We start from the raw sequence: 17,620 nt of genomic DNA, 5'->3' as shown, positions 1-17,620 counted from the left end.
CTGTGTGTTCTCTAGAGCTGTGTGTTCTATATAGCTGTGTGTTCTATAGCTGTGTGTTCTATAGAGCTGTGTGTTCTATATAGCTGTGTGTTCTATAGCTGTGTGTTCTCTAGAGCTGTGTGTTCTATATAGCTGTGTGTTCTATATAGCTGTGTGTTCTATAGCTGTGTGTTCTATATAGCTGTGTGTTCTATAGCTGTGTGTTCTATAGAGCTGTGTGTTCTATATAGTTGTGTGTTCTATAGAGCTGTGTGTTCTATAGAGCTGTGTGTTCTATATAGCTGTGTGTTCTATAGCTGTGTGTTCTATAGAGCTGTGTGTTCTATATAGCTGTGTGTTCTAGAGCTGTGTGTTCTATATAGCTGTGTGTTCTATAGAGCTGTGTGTTCTATATAGCTGTGTGTTCTATATAGCTGTGTGTTCTATATAGCTGTGTGTTCTATAGCTGTGTGTTCTATAGCTGTGTGTTCTATATAGCTGTGTGTTCTATATAGCTGTGTGTTCTATAGTGCTGTGTGTTCTATATAGCTGTGTGTTTTATAGAGCTGTGTGTTCTATATAGCTGTGTGTTCTATAGAGATGTGTGTTCTATATAGCTGTGTGTTCTATATAGCTGTGTGTTCTATATAACTGTGTGTTCTATAGGGCTGTGTGTTCTATATAGCTGTGTGTTCTCCCTCTCCCTAGAGCTGTATCCAGCTACTATAAGTGCTCCTGGTTCCCACACGTTTATTGGCATTTCTTAGCTCTGTGTGTGTGTGTGTGTGTGTGTGTGTGTGTGTGTGTGTGTGTGTGTGTGTGTGTGTGTGTATATGTTCATGACTGAATCACCACCGGGAACACACAGGCCTGGGCATGTGATGAGAGACGTAAGGAAGGAGGGAGCTAGGCAGAGATGGAGTGGGTTGTCTCTCACCCCTCCTTGGTCTGATAGGGGGGAGGGAGGATGATATAGTGATAGTTTATTGGGTCTTCACAGAGATCTCCTGCCAACTTTCCAATTGGTCTCAAGGCGTTCGCATGCTTCCCAGCCGAAACAGTTGGTACATATTATTATGAGGACATTTTGTGACGTTTTTGCTCATTTTGGGCTAGGTTTTCTCTGCTGTTTAGGCACACAACATTTTTCCTAGAGGCCGAAGCACCCCTTTGTCGGTGATTGGTCAACAGCAGGGATTCTTTAATAAAGTCTATGTTGTCATTCAACTGGAGACGATTCATTTTCATTCACATTTTTCCACTTGAGAAATACTGCCCCAAACATCTTAGTTACATGTAAAATTGCGTGACTAAGATCTCTGCAAAATGTCAAAACGAACGACAGATTTCTTATCTTAGATTACTTCTGTTTTGAGGAAGTGTATACTGGCTACGATGTCTCAAAATGGACAAGCAGTACTACTACTGCATGTTTCTTGTTTACTCAAGCAAATGTATTTTAAGGGTGTATACGAGCACACTAGCGGCCAACCAAACTGGGAGGGAACAACCAAACGGGGAGGGGCCAGTTGAACTGGGAGGAGCCAACCAAACCGGGAGGGGTAAACTGAACTGGGAGGGGCCAACTGTTTTACTATTTTCTTGGCCATTTGAGTCAGGTCAGGACTAGGCCTCTCAGTACTGTAGAAGAGGAAGAGGGTAAAGAGATGGAAGCAAATTATGCTTGAATTCAGCAGTGTAGAGGAGAGAGGGCCAATCTGACTGTTCCTTATTTAATGGAGTTGTCTTTATCCTCTTTAAATATTCATCCTCTGTGCCTTTACCTCTATTGTTCTTTACATCTGTCGAGTCTCTGGAATCATTAAAGTGAAGACTGTTATTTTATCAAATCAATTCTCTGTAATTATTTTTACTTGATTAAACTAATCATGTAAATGCAAATAACCTGGAAGTCCGGGCACCAAGGAAAATCTTCAGATTACAAAGTTATAATTTTCCTAATGTAACTTTTCAGATATTATAATATCTGATCAATTAGTCTTCTAATGAATGAATTATTCTTTACCTCATTTCAGTCATTCCAAACGTCGTAAATTGTTGTTTATCTGCACAAACCCAGTCTTCACTATTAATCATCCATACATCAATTGTCTCAATCATTTATTTATTAACTAACTAAATAATCACCGAAATGCACATACAAACAAACAGAGTAGATATGGTTACAAGGAAATGATAGGGGATGTGCCCTAGTGGGCTAAACCGATATGACGGCTTGGTAGACAAAGAGACTGAGAAGGGCGTGAAAGACAAAACACACTACACAGTTGATATTTATAATATTTGTAATGCTAATCCTTTGCACCTGAACGCTCATTCAGGAATAATTGCCATCAATATATATATATATATATTTACGCTCAGTGTGTCGTCATGATCTCTGCTGGAATCGTCCTTTTCTGTTGGAAAGTTAATCTGAGATTCTCTCTGCGTCCCTGGAGTCTTTGGTTAGGGTGGATACCTCAGAGTAACATTCAGAAATGTTCTTATAGATAGATGTTTCGACGGTTGTCGGTCTTCGCATTCAATGGAAACATAATTCCTAGCTGCAGACTAGTATTTATTATCGAAGATTTGCTCTTATTCTGTCGGTATCGATAGTCTCAGAGATTAACCACGTGGTATGGTTAAGAATTCAGAAACCGAGGAATGCATGGTCTCTACTCAAACCTTAGCCCTCTCGGTTCTCGAGGTGCGCTTGGTCTCTTTTCAAACCTTAACCCTCTCGGTTCTCGAGGTGGGCTTGGTCTCTTTTCAAACCTTAACCCTCTCGGTTCTCGAGGTGCGCTTGGTCTCTTTTCAAACCTTAGCCCTCTCGGTTCTCGAGGTGCGCTTGGTCTCTATTCAAACCATAGCCGTCTCGGTTCACCAGGTGCGCTTGGTCTCTATTCAAACCTTAGCCCTCTCGGTTCTCGGGGTGTGCTTGGTCTCTATTCGAATCTTAGCCCTCTCGGTCCTTGAGGTGCGCTTGGTCTCTATTCAAACATTAGCCCTCTCGGTTCTGGAGGTGCGCTTGGTCTCTATTTAAACCTTAGCCCTCTCGATTATCGAGGTGCGCTTGGTCTCTATTCAAACCTTAGCCCTCTCGGTTATCGAGGTGCGCTTGGTCTCTACTCAAACCTTAGCCCTCTCGGTTCTCGAGGTGCACTTGGTCTCTACTCAAACCTTAGCCCTCTCGGTTCTCGAGGTGCACTTGGTCTCTATTCAAACCTTAGCCCTCTCGGTTATCGAGGTGCGCTGGTCTGAAGGGAATTCCTCCAGCTGGAGGTTATATTCGTAACAGTAGAAAGGCTGTCCCATGATGCCAGATCAATGTCTGTGCTCATGGGGCGGGCCAATGACTTAGTTGAACTTTAAAGGGAATTGGATTCTCTTTCATTAAACAGTTTAAAATCACATCACAAAAATATTTACTCATTCATTTTATACAATAATTAGATGCAAATGACTGAGACTCTTGTATAAACAGAGTCATGGTAATGTGGCTGTATTGTCTCTCAATGAGGTCACAAACTTTAAACAAAATGGACCGGTCGTAACTGGATTCTCCACCGACCGGTTACACATTCTCCAAAACATGGATATTGTTCAGTTCTCAAGTTCTGTAAGGTAGAAGAAGTTCCTTTGTTCTACTGTGAACTTTTCTCTCTCTATACTGCATGAGGGAGAGATTCTCCTCCAAGAATTTACGACCTGAGATAACAGAGCCTGGGTGTAGGTAGAAGAGAGAGAGAGAGAGAGAGAAAGTTGAGAGAGTGAGAGAGAGAGAGTTGGTGCTTGCTACATTCAAAGAGGGCCATGTCATGACACCTCTTTACTCTCTGTCTTTACCTCTTTACCTCTTCATCCTCTTTCTCTTTACTTATTTATCTACTTACCTCTTTATCTCTTAACCCCTTTATCTCTGTATCTCTTTCCCTCTATCTCTTTATCCTCTTAATTCTTCATATCTCTTTCCAACTGTATCATCTTTGTGTCTTTACCTCTATCTCCTTTACCCCTTTACCTCTTTCCCTCTTTATCCACTAGGCTACATGGGGCAGCAGGAAGCCTAGTGGTTAGAGTGTTGGTGTTACGCTCGTCGTGGGATGATAAATGACTGGACCAAGGTGCAGCGTGGTAGGCGTACATTCTCTCTTTATTTTAAAATGTAACACCGGCAAAAAAACAATGAATTCCATCCTCTGAAACACACCAACATAGAAACAGAAAACAGAAAACCCACCCTAATCACACCCTGACCAAACCAAATAGAGAAATAAAAAAGCTGTCTAAGTTCAGGGCGTGACAGTACCCCCCCCCCCCCAAATGTGCGGACTCCGGCTGCAAAACCTGACCCTATAGGGGAGGGTCCGGGTGGGCATCTATCCTCGGTGGCAGCTCCAGTTCGGGATGTAGCCCCCACTCCGCACGCTGATCACTCCGCTTCCGTGGAACCGGACCGTGGATCGTCCCTGGAGACTCCGGACTGTCTACAGGCTCCGGGCCATGGATCATCACTACAGGCTCCGGGCCATGGATCATCACTACAGGCTCCGGGCCATGTATCATCACTACAGGCTCCGGGCCATGGATCATCACTACAGGCTCCGGGCCATGTATCATCACTACAGGCTCCGGGACATGGATCATCACTACAGGCTCTTGGCCATGCATCATCACTACAGGCTCCGGGACATGGATCATCACTACAGGCTCCTGGCCATATATCATCACTACAGGCTCCGGGACATGGATCATCACTACAGGCTCTGGGACATGGATCATCACTACAGGCTTCTGGATATAGATTATCACTGGAGGCTTCGTGCCATGGATTATCACTGGAGGCTCCGGGCCATGTATTATCACTAGAGGCTTCGTACGTGGAGCCGGAACAGGTCTCACCGGGCTGAGGAGATGTACTGGAAGCCTGGTGCGTGGAGCTGCCACAGGGCTTACCAGTCTGGGGAGACACACTGGAGGCCTGGTACGTGGAACCGGAACAGGTCTCACCAGACTGGAGAGATGCACTGGAAGCCTGGCGTGTGAAGCAGGCTTCCATCGTCACCGTTCCTCCATCGCTGCTTCCGCCTGTTTCCACGGCAGGCTCTCATCTCTCATGCCCTGCCATTACCTCCTCCCATGTCCATGATGTCCTCCACTCCGGGGCACGCTGCTTGGTTCCGTTGGTGGTGGGATCTTCTGTTACGCTCGTCATGGGATGATAAATGACTGGACCAAGGTGCAGCGTGGTATTTTAAAATGTAACACCGGCAAAAAAACGATGAAACCAAACCGAACGTAAAGCTAGTCGTGCAACAAACAAAGACAAGATCTGATATCTGACTCCCAATCAGAGACAACGATAGACAGCTGCCTCCGATTGGGAATCAAACACACCAACATAGAAACAGAAAACGTAGATTGCCACGGGAATCACATGCTGATCTAACCAAATAGAGAGATTAAAAGGCTCTCTAAAGGCCAGGGCATGACAGTTGGATTAGTAACCGAAAGGTTGCAAGATCGAATCCCCGAGCTGACTAGGAGAAAATCTGTTGTTCTGCACCTGAACAAGGCAGTTAACCCACTGTTCCCCTGTAGGCCGTCATTGTAAACAATAACTTGTTTTTAACTGACTTGACTAGTTATATAAAGGTAAAATAATTATCTTTATTTCATTTTCCTCTTTATCTTTTTACCCCAAAACACACACACACACACCACACACACACACACACACACACACACACACACACACACACACACACACACACACACACACACACACACACACACACACTTCCCTTCTCACTCTCTCTCTCTCTTTCTCTCTCTCTCTCTCTCTCTCTCTCTCTCTCTCTCTCTCTCTCTCTCTCTCTCTCTCTCTCTCTCTCTCTCTCTATCTCTCTGTGAACTGGTCCAGACCCTCCCTGTCTCATCCCTCTTGGCTCTCTTGGCTCTCAGCCCAGAATGTTGCTGCAACAATCGCCCAGTCTGATTGGTTCTCACCCAGGTCAAAGTCTGTTTCAATGAGTGAGGGAGGGGCAACATTTTGATTTTCACACAGACTCCATCTCTTCTCTCTCTTACCTCTCTGTCTATTTCTCTCTCTCCCACCCCCCTTCTTAATTTAAAAACATTTGTTGCGTGGTGCTTCATTGTAAGCGATATTGGCTTATATTTGACTTTCCAGTCGAGAGACTGGCAGTTGGTGTTAGGGCCTCTGGTGAGTTTGTGTGTGTGTGTGTGTGTGTGTGTGTGTGTGTGTTTGCATTAATATGTATCAGTATGTATTAGTGTGTTTGTTTCCATTTGTCTCTGTTAAATGCTGACTGCCTCTCCTCTCCTCTCCTCTCCTCTCCTCTCCTCTCCTCTCCTCTCCTCTCCTCTCCTCTCCTCTCCTCTCCTCTCCTCTCCTCTCCTCTCCATAGACAGAAGTGCCTTGCCTGAAGCCTGTAGCTGTGTGGACCTTCTAGACCACACCAGGAGCCCAAGGACTGCCAACCCTGCCAGCTGAACCTTCTGATCCCTGGTCCCTGGTGGTGCCCCCATCCTACCCATAATCCTTCCCTGCCAGCTGAACCTTCTGATCCCTGGTCCCTGGTGGTGCCCCAATCCTACCCATAATCTTTCCCTGCCAGCTGAACCTTCTGATCCCTGGTCCCTGGTGGTGCCCCCATCCTACCCATAATCCTTTCCTGCCACGTCTACCACCTCTCTGGAACTGTCTCGGCTCCCTTGTAGCCTGACTGTGACAACACACAGGATTTTCTTCCTTCTGTGTGGGTGAGAGGGGGCTGTCCTCCCGCTGTCCCTCCCTCCACTCCGCCCCCTGCTACCTGCTCCCTCGGCACAACATGGGCCAACCCGATCAATAATGTGTTTCGCCATCCATCTCGCCTGACAGTTCAGCTGAGGAAAGTGAGAGAGAGAGAGGAGTACAGAAGTTGGAACCGCCTGTACAAAGCAAGCTTTCGTCAGTGCCACCAGCCCAGTGTCAGGCCCTGGAGGAATCTCATCAACCCCAGTAACAGATTCTTAGGATGGGCAATAGATCCTAGCAGAGGCCCTGGCTCACATCTAAAAACAGGCCTCGGATATAAAACACCTTCTGATTGACTTGTTCCATTTTGATTTCTCTCAGTGACATTAGAAACAAACTTTCATCACACATTCTGAGACATCACATTCTGCCTGGATATCCGTTGCTCTTAATCGGCTACTTCTGCCTGGATATCCGTTGCTCTAAATCGGCTACTTCTGCCTGGTTCAAAATGGCGGTAAACCTGACACCTATTCGGGACACAAAATGGCTGACTCTGGAGGTGTGTCGTGAGTTCCAAAGAGGGACGTGCTCGCGACCGGACAGCGAGTGTAAGTTTGCCCACCCTGCCAAGAGCTGTCAGGTGGAGAATGGACGAGTCATCGCCTGCTTTGACTCCCTCAAGGTGAGTCCTCACCTGATTATGGATCTCTGAAGGTCCCACTCTGGCTTTAGGGTGAATTGTCTTTGGAGTCCACGCTCTCTCTGGTGGTTGAACATGCCTATCATGCAACGTATTACCTGAATGTTTCAATCGCTATCAGCTTGTTCTTGAGGCAGGACACAAATGAAGAGGAAGGTGCATGTGATGTGGATAGAGAGATCAGGATGAAGGAAAAGCAATATGTGTCAGGAGGTTTGGAGCTTCTGCAAGAGGAAGCTGTCTGTAAGGAGCGATATCACTATAGAGGTTCATATAGACTTGGCTGGTCTGTAAGGAGCGATATCACTATAGAGGTTCATATAGACTTGGCTGGTCTGTAAGGAGTGATATCACTATAGAGGTTCATATAGACTTGGCTGGTCTGTAAGGAGTGATATCACTATAGAGGTTCATATAGACTTGGCTGGTCTGTAAGGAGAGATATCACTATAGAGGTTCATATAGACTTGCTGGTCTGTAAGGGGAGATATCACTATAGAGGCTCATATAGACTTGGCTGGTCTGTAAGGAGAGATATCACTATAGAGGTTCATATAGACTTGGCTGGTCTGTAAGGAGAGATATCAGTATAGAGGTTCATATAGACTTGGCTGGTCTACAGAATACAGGGTAGACATAGTTACGTGTGTGTGTGTGTGTGTGTGTGTGTGTGTGTGTGTGTGTGTGTGTGTGTGTGTGTGTGTGTGTGTGTGTGTGTGTGTGTGTGTGTGTGTGTGTGTGTGTGTGTGTGTGTGTGTGTGTGTGCAGTGGTAATGGGTAGCATACAATGTGTTATTTTGGGGTCACACACTCATAGTGGGGTCTCATTCAGCCCACAGGGCTCTCTGTAATTCACTGTCTATTTCTGATCTGGCACAGACACACACTCCCACTAAACTGAGAGAAAGAGAGAGACTAAGAGAGAGTAAGAGAAAGTTAAAGCGAGAGAGAGACAGAGAGAGACAGCCAGACAGACAGACAGCCAGCCAGACAGACAGACAGACAGACAGACAGACAGACAGACAGAGTAAAGGTGGCTACAGCCTTCACTTGACCTGCATGCATGTGGAAGGGCAGAGTCAGGTATCTTGGGGCAGCGCGCCATTTTGTCCACATCGTCGTTGCGTTCCACCCAGAGAGGAAGTATGCCGTGTGTAGTGTATATCCACTAGGGGGCGCAAGAGTAGCTTACCAAGCAAGAGGGGCCGAGGCACTCATTTTGGCTCTTAGCTAGCGACGATATTTCCACATTCGGAAACGGTGGATATCTTTTTTGTTTTCCAAATTCTAGCTAAAACTGTCTGGCTCGTCTGCTGTTCTATGCTTTATGGATCTACTTTTAACCACAGAAGAAGAAGCAAACATGTCTCTATAAACTACGATTGCTGTAGAGTTTTACTTAGAGAATGGTGAGTTCGTCCCGGCTGAACACTACAAGAGGCTACAAAGGAGAAAACACGTCTGTTGTCCAACCTGTGTGCAGTATTTTACAGGAAATAAACGTTCAATTCTGTCAGATGTTGGTTGCTAGGTTTCACGACTTGCATTCCAGCTGCTTTGTAATTCGAATAATTAGAATTTATCTGCAGGAACTGTCGACAGAAAACATATTAAAATCCGAGCTTCGGCAAACTCGGACAGCGATTACTACAACTGCAAGGGATTTTTCTCAATGGTCCTGATGACAGTCTGTGATGTGAGGTATCCCTTAATCCAAACCTTAAACACACTGATAACCTCATGCCTAACCTGAACTGTAAATTATATTTTTTGTTTTCATACATTTTTACTATAAAGCCAATTTAGACTTTGTGTTTGTGGTAAGTAGAGGAATCCCAGAAGCCATAATCCTCGACTCCTTCACCTTTTTCAGATTGCGAACATACCGGTCCTGAATCTTTCTCCATGTTTGTTTGATATCAGCATTGGTGTTCAAATTTCCTGATATCTCCCTCCAGCTGTCTTTTGCGAATACAACCAAAGGGCTGTAGAGGTCTCTCCAGTTCAACCAGACGCTCTTCAAAACTGGACAAAGACATAAATATAATTGCGAATCAAAAAAAAAAAGCACAAAAAAGGAAGCTTGCAGGTGGAACAGCAAGTACCAACAGCATGTCCATCTCTTCCCTGTTTATACCTGAAGGGGTGTGGTTTAGACACAGGGGTGGGACTTGAAGGGGTGTGGTTTAGAGACAGGGGTGAGACCTGAAGGGGTGTGGTTTAGAGACAGGGGTGGGACCTGAAGGGGTGTGGTTTAGAGACAGGGGTGGGACCTGAAGGGGTGTGGTTTAGACACAGGGGTGGGACCTGAAGGGGTGTGGTTTAGAGACAGGGGTGAGACCTGAAGGGGTGTGGTTTAGACACAGGGGTGGGACTTGAAGGGGTGTGGTTTAGAGACAGGGGTGAGACCTGAAGGGGTGTGGTTTAGAGACAGGGGTGGGACCTGAAGGGGTGTGGTTTAGAGACAGGGGTGGGACCTGAAGGGGTGTGGTTTAGAGACAGGGGTGAGACCTGAAGGGGTGTGGTTTAGACACAGGGGTGGGACCTGAAGGGGTGTGGTGTAGACACAGGGGTGGGACCTGAAGGGGTGTGGTTTAAACACAGGGGTGGGACCTGAAGGGGTGTGGTGTAGACACAGGGGCGGGACCTGAAGGGGTGTGGTTTAGACACAGGGGCGGGACCTGAAGGGGTGTGGTTTAGACACAGGGGTGGGACCTGAAGGGGTGTGGTGTAGACACAGGGGCGGGACCTGAAGGGGTGTGGTGTGGACACAGGGGCGGGACCTGAAGGGGTGTGGTGTAGACACAGGGGTGGGACCTGAAGGGGTGTGGTGTGGACACAGGGGCGGGACCTGAAGGGGTGTGGTGTAGACACAGGAGTGGGACCTGAAGGGGTGTGGTGTAGACACAGGGGCGGGACCTGAAGGGGTGTGGTGTAGACACAGGGGCGGGACCTGAAGGGGTGTGGTGTAGACACAGGGGAGGCACCTGAAGGGGTGTGGTGTGGACACAGGGGCGGGACCTGAAGTGGTGTGGTGTATACACAGGGGTGGGACCTGAAGGGGTGTGGTGTATACACAGGGGAGGCACCTGAAGTGGTGTGGTGTAGACACAGGAGTGGGACCTGAAGGGGTGTGGTGTAGACACAGGGGAGGCACCTGAAGGGGTGTGGTTTAGACACAGGGGTGGGACCTGAAGGGGTGTGGTGTGGACACAGGGGCGGCACCTGAAGGGGTGTGGTGTAGACACAGGGGCGGGACCTGAAGGGGTGTGGTGTAGACACAGGGGCGGCACCTGAAGGGGTGTGGTGTGGACACAGGGGCGGGACCTGAAGGGGTGTGGTGTAGACACAGGAGTGGGACCTGAAGGGGTATGGTGTGGACACAGGGGCGGGACCTGAAGGGGTGTGGTGTGGACACAGGGGCGGGACCTGAAGGGGTGTGGTTTAGACACAGGGGCGGGACCTGAAGGGGTGTGGTGTGGACACAGGGGCGGGACCTGAAGGGGTGTGGTGTAGACACAGGAGTGGGACCTGAAGGGGTATGGTGTGGACACAGGGGCGGGACCTGAAGGGGTGTGGTGTGGACACAGGGGCGGGACCTGAAGGGGTATGGTGTGGACACAGGGGCGGGACCTGAAGGGGTGTGGTTTAGACACAGGGGCGGGACCTGAAGGGGTGTGGTTTAGACATCTCTAGCTGTAGCTGACGGTTTTTGATGGGGATGATTTCATTATGTTTCTTCGATTGACACACCTTTGAGTCAATAGACGTTTTATGTAGGACAGTGGGAGAACAAGGGATATTCAGAGACACAACAATACTGTAAAGGTATACAGACACTCAGAAAATCATACTGTGAATACTAGTGATGTACATACACACTCATAAAGTCATACATTCAAAGATTAAAACTTCTTGATTCTACTTGAGACGCATATGTCTCAAGTAGGCACCTGGAAATGCAAATGCGCTACGCTAAATGCTAAATGTACTCGTTTAAACTCAAACCTTGATCAAAATTCACAAGCAGGGTATTGAATTAAAGCTACACTCGTTGTGAACCTAGCCAGCAAGTCAGATTTTTAAAATGCTTTTCGGCGAAAGCATCAGAAGCTATTATCTGATAGCATGCACCCCCCAAAATGCCAGCTCGACACGTAAACAACAGATTTTGCGATAGCCGGCGCTACCCAAAACGCAGAAATAAAATATAAAACATTCATTACCTTAGACGAGCTTCTTTCTTGGCACTCCTATATGCCCCATAAACATCACTATTGGGTCTTTTTTTCGTTTAAATCGGTCCATATATACCCAAAATAGCTTTGTATGGAAGCTGTGTCATTCAGAAAAAATCAACGTTTTTAAACGCTGCGTAATTTTTTTAAATTAAAAAAGTCGACGATAAACTTTCACAAAACACTTCGAAATCCTTTTGTAATCCAACTTTAGGTATTAGTAAACGTTTATAATCTATCAAAATGATTACAGGGCGATGTCTCTTCAATAGGTCCTCACTTCAAAAACAATGCCATCTGATCTCTCCTTAAACTGCATCCGGGTGAAGACTGGGAAACTGGAGTTCAGACAGATGTATTTTCCAACAATTAATTCAATTGAAAATTAGTACAATGGCGCCATCGTGCGGAATTTGTATGAGGTGCAGGCAGATTCCCATTAAATTCTGTTCTCTTTTAACAACTGGTGGAAGTGACTTATGGAAATTATTTTTTGCTTTCAGAGAGCAGTTTTTCTTGCGTTTTTCAATGAAACACACGATCTGTTATAGTCACAGCCGTGATTTAACCAGTTTTATAAACTTCAGAGTGTTTTCTATCCACACATACTAATCATATGCATATACTATATTCCTGGCATGAGTAGCAGGACGCTGAAAAGTTGCGCGATTTTTAACAGAATTTTCAAAAAAGGTGGGGGTAGAAGTAAGAACACTGTCACACACATAAAGACATGCTCATAAATCATTTTCCAGGGGACCGTGAGAGACTGGGTCAGCTGGGGATGACTCCAAGCTGGGCTTCACGGTACCTGGAAGCCCCTCTTAATAATGACACACACAGACACACAGACACACACACATACACACAAGACCGGGCTCTGTTCTCTGTTCTCTGTTCTGTTTCCTATCAGATTGGCTGGCCAGTGTGTTATCCAGGGAAATAGTTGTAGCAGAGTAGTCTAGATGTCAGATCGAGGCCAAGGCCAAAGCAGTCTGGTGTTAGGAAAGGTTAGAATGAGACGGTGTGTGTGTGTGTGTGTGTGTCTATGTCTGTGTGTGTGTGTGTGTGTGTGTGTGTGTGTGCCAAAGCCAAGCAGGGTCAGAGCTATGCATTTCCAGTAAGTGTACAAACCAACATACACACACATGCACGTACACATAAATGCACATACACACACGCACACATAAACATACACACTCACGTACATACATACATTCATACATACACATCCAGACCTCTGCCTTCTTCTCCCAAAGCCAAGTCTGTTGTATGCACCCATCTCATGTCCTTTTGACACAATTATATGTTTCCTTGGATTAATTCAGAAGTAAGAGGGACAGAGAGAGAGGTGGTGGAGTTACAATAGTGAAACATGTGTAGTAAGATCTATTTCCTGTTTACAATATGCTGCTTCACTTAGCTTTGGATGCAAGGCTGAGGAGTGTACAGACGGGCTGAGAGAGATGAAGGCTAAGGAGGGTACAGACGGGCTGAGAGAGATGAAGGCTGAGGAGGGTACAGACGGGCTGAGAGAGATGAAGGCTGAGGAGGGTACAGACGGGCTGAGAGAGAAGAAGGCTGAGGAGGGTACAGACGGGTTGAGAGAGAGGAAGGTTGAAGAGGGTACCGACGGGGATGAGAGAGGTGAAGGCTGAGGAGGGTACAGATGGGCTGAGAGAGAGGAAGGCTGAGGAGGGTACAGACGGGGCTGAGAGAGGTGAAGGCTGAGGAGGGTACAGACGGGGCTGAGAGAGGTGAAGGCTGAGGAGGGTACAGACAGGCTGAGAGAGGTGAAGGCTGAGGAGGGTACAGACGGGGCTGAGAGAGGTGAAGGCTGAGGAGGGTACAGACGGGCTGAGAGAGATGAAGGCTGAGGAGGGTACAGACGGGCTGAGAGAGATGAAGGCTGAGGAGGGTACAGACGGGCTGAGAGAGATGAAGGATGAGGAGGGTACAGACGGGCTGAGAGAGATGAAGGCTGAGGAGGGTACAAACAGGGCTGGGAGAGATGAAGGCTGAGGAGGGTACCACTGTCTATCCATCTCTACCTCTACCCCTGTCTATCCATCTCTACCTCTACCCCTGTCTATCCACCTCTGCCTCTACCCCTGTCTGTCCATCTCTACCGCTACCCCTGTCTATCCATCTCTACCTCTACCCCTGTCTATCCATCTCTACCTCTACACCTGTCTATCCATCTCTAACCCTGTCTATCCATCTCTAACCCTGTCTATCCATCTCTACCCCTGTCTATCCATCTCTACCTCTGTCTCTATCCATCTCTACACCTATCTATCCATCTCTACCTCTACCCCTGTCTATCCATCTCTACCCCTGTCTATCCATCTCTACCCCTATCTATCCATCTCTACCCTTGTCTATCCATCTCTACCTCTGTCTCTATCCATCTCTACCCCTATCTATCCATCTCTACCTCTACCCCTGTCTATCCACCTCTACCCCTGTCTATCCATCTCTACCCCTGTCTATCCATCTCTACCCCTGTCTATCCATCTCAACCTGTACCCATGTCTATCCATCTCTACCTCTACCCCTGTCTATCCATCTCTACCCCTGTCTATCCATCTCTACCTCTACCCCTGTCTATCCATCTCTACCCCTGTCTATCCATCTCCACCTTTTACCCCTGTCTATCCATCTCCACCTCTACCACTGTCTATCCATCTCTACCTCTACCTCTACCCCTGTCTATCCATCTCTACCTCTACCCCTGTCTATCCATGTCTACCTCTACCCCTGTCTGTCCATCTCTACTTCTACCCCTGTCTATCCATCTCTAAATCTACCTCTGTCTATCCACCTCTACCTCTACCCCTGTCTATCAATCTCTACCCTTACCCCTGTCTATCAATCTCTACCTCTACCCCTGTCTATCCATCTCTACCCATGTTTATCCATCTCTACCCCTGTCTATCCATCTCTAACCCTGTCTATCCATCTCTACCCATGTCTATCCATCTCTACCCCTGTCTATCCATCTCCACCTTTATCCCTGTCTACCCATGTCTATCCATCTCTACCCCTGTCTATCCATCTCTACCCCTACCCTTGTCTATCCATCTCTACCTCTACCTCTACCCCTGTCTATCCATCTCTACCTCTACCCCTGTCTATCCATCTCTACCTCTACCCCTGTCTGTCCATCTCTACTTCTACCCCTGTCTATCCATCTCTACATCTACCTCTGTCTATCCACCTCTACCTCTACCCCTGTCTATCAATCTCTACCTCTACCCCTGTCTATCAATCTCTACCTCTACCCCTGTCTATCCATCTCTACCCATGTTTATCCATCTCTACCTCTGTCTATCCATCTCTAACCCTGTCTATCCATCTCTACCCATGTCTATCCATCTCTACCCCTGTCTATCCACCTCCACCTCCACCCTGTCTATACATCTCTACCTCTACCTCTGTCTATCCATCTCTACCTCTACCTCTGTCTATCCATCTCTACCCCTGTCTATCCATCTCCACCTTTACCCCTGTCTATACATCTCCATCTCTACCCCTGTCTATCCACCTCCACCTCCACCATGTCTATCCATTTCCACCTCTACCCGTCTATCCATCTCTACCTCTACCTCTGTCTATCCACCTCTACCCATGTCTATCCATCTCTAGCCCTATCTATCAATCTCTACCTCTTCCCCTGTCTATCCATCTCTACCTCTACCCCTGTCTATCCATATCTACCCCTGTCTATCCATCTCTACCCCTGTCGATCCATCTCTACCTCTACTCCTGTCTATCCATCTCTACCCCTGTCTATCCATCTCTACCTCTACCCCTGTCTAACCATCTCTACCCCTGTCTATCCATCTCCACCTTTACCTCTGTCTATCCATCTCTACCTCTACCTCTGTCTATCCATCTCTACCTCTACCCCTGTCTAACCATCTCTACCCCTGTCTATCCATCTCCACCTTTACCTCTGTCTATCCATCTCTACATCTACCTCTGTCTATCAATCTCTACCTCTACCCCTGTCTATCCATCTCTACCCCTGTCTATCCATCTCTACCCATGTTTATCCATCTCTACCCCTGTCTATCCATCTCTACCCCTGTCTATCCATCTCTACCCCTGTCTATCCATCTCTACCCCTGTCTATCCATCTCCACCTTTACCCCTGTCTATCCATCTCTACCTCTACCCCTGTCTATCCATCTCTACCTCTACCCCTGTCTATCCATCTCTACCCCTACCCTTGTCTATCCATCTCTACCTCTACCCCTGTCTATCCATCTCTACCCCTGTCTATCCACCTCCACTCCACCCTGTCTATCCATTTCCAACTCTACCCGTCTATCCATCTCTATCTCTACACCTGTTTATCCATTTCTACCCCTGTCTATCCATCTTTACCCCTGTATATCCATCTCTACCTCTACCCCCCTCTATTAATCTCTACCTCTCCCCCTGTCTATCCATCTCTACCTCTACCCCTGTCTATCCATATCTACCCCTGTCTATCCATCTCTACCCCTGTCTATCCATCTCTACCTCTACCCCTGTCTATCCATCTCTACCCCTGTCTATCCATTTCTACCTCTACCCCTGTCTATCCATCTCTACCCCTGTCTATCCATCTCTACCCCTGTCTATCCATCTCTACCTCTACCCCTGTCTATCCATCTCTACCTCTACACCTGTCTATCCATCTCTACCCCCGTCTATCCATCTCTAAACCTGTCTATCCATCTCTACCCCTGTCTATCCATCTCTACCTCTGTCTCTATCCATCTCTACCCCTATCTATACATCTCTACCTCTACCCCTGTCTATCCATCTCTACCCCTGTCTATCCATCTCTACCCCTATCTATCCATCTCTACCCTTGTCTATCCATCTCTACCTCTGTCTCTATCCATCTCTACCCCTATCTATCCATCTCTACCTCTAACCCTGTCTATCCATATCTACCCCTGTCTATCCTTCTCTACCCCTGTCTATCCACCACTACCTCTACCCCTGTCTATCCATCTCTACCACTGTCTATCCACCTCTACCCCTGTCTATCCATCTCTACCCCTGTCTATCCATCTCTACCCCTGTCTATCCATCTCAACCTGTACCCCTGTCTATCCATCTCTACCTCTACCCCTGTCTATCCATCTCTACCCCTGTCTATCCATCTCTACCTCTACCCCTGTCTATCCATCTCTACCCCTGTCTATCCATCTCCACCTTTTACCCCTGTCTATCCATCTCCACCTCTACCACTGTCTATCCATCTCTACCTCTACCTCTACCCCTGTCTATCCATCTCTACCTCTAGTCCTGTCTATTCATCTCTACCTGTACCCCTGTCTATCCATCTCTACTTCTACCCCTGTCTATCCATCTCTACATCTACCTCTGTCTATCCACCTCTACCTCTACCCCTGTCTATCAATCTCTACCTCTACCCCTGTCTATCAATCTCTACCTCTACCCCTGTCTATCCATCTCTACCCATGTTTATCCATCTCTACCCCTGTCTATCCATCTCTAACCCTGTCTATCCATCTCTACCCATGTCTATCCATCTCCACCCCTGTCTATCCATCTCCACCTTTATCCCTGTCTATCCATCTCTACCTCTACCCCTGTCTATCCATCTCTACCCCTACCCTTGTCTATCCATCTCTACCTCTACCCCTGTCTATCCATCTCTACCCCTGTCTATCCACCTCCACCTCCACCCTGTCTATACATCTCTACCTCTACCTCTGTCTATCCATCTCTACCTCTACCTCTGTCTATCCATCTCTACCCCTGTCTATCCATCTCCACCTTTACCCCTGTCTATCCATCTCTACCTCTACCCCTGTCTATCCATCTCTACCCCTGTCTATCCACCTCCACCTCCACCCTGTCTATCCATTTCCACCTCTACCGTCTATCCATCTCTGCCTCTACCCC

General features: G+C 47.3%; 1 protein-coding gene across 9 annotated transcripts in view; it reads left to right on the top strand.

The window, feature by feature from the left end:
* The window catches only part of LOC139385588 (muscleblind-like protein 1), a 150,688-nt gene that overhangs the window by 32,580 nt on the left and 100,488 nt on the right, over positions 1-17,620 (top strand). For all 9 annotated transcript variants that reach the window (XM_071130783.1, XM_071130782.1, XM_071130780.1 and 6 more), the window contains exon 2: positions 6,417-7,433. In XM_071130783.1, the coding sequence (XP_070986884.1) occupies positions 7,260-7,433 (174 nt within the window). In that variant the 5' untranslated portion in view covers positions 6,417-7,259. The remainder of the gene's footprint in view (positions 1-6,416; positions 7,434-17,620) is intronic.

Source organism: Oncorhynchus clarkii, chromosome 27 (genome assembly GCF_045791955.1).
Source record: "Oncorhynchus clarkii lewisi isolate Uvic-CL-2024 chromosome 27, UVic_Ocla_1.0, whole genome shotgun sequence".
In the NCBI taxonomy this organism is placed as follows: domain Eukaryota; kingdom Metazoa; phylum Chordata; class Actinopteri; order Salmoniformes; family Salmonidae; genus Oncorhynchus; species Oncorhynchus clarkii.
The sequence above is the reverse complement of the archived record's forward strand: the minus strand, read 5'-3'. Positions and strand labels throughout refer to the sequence as shown.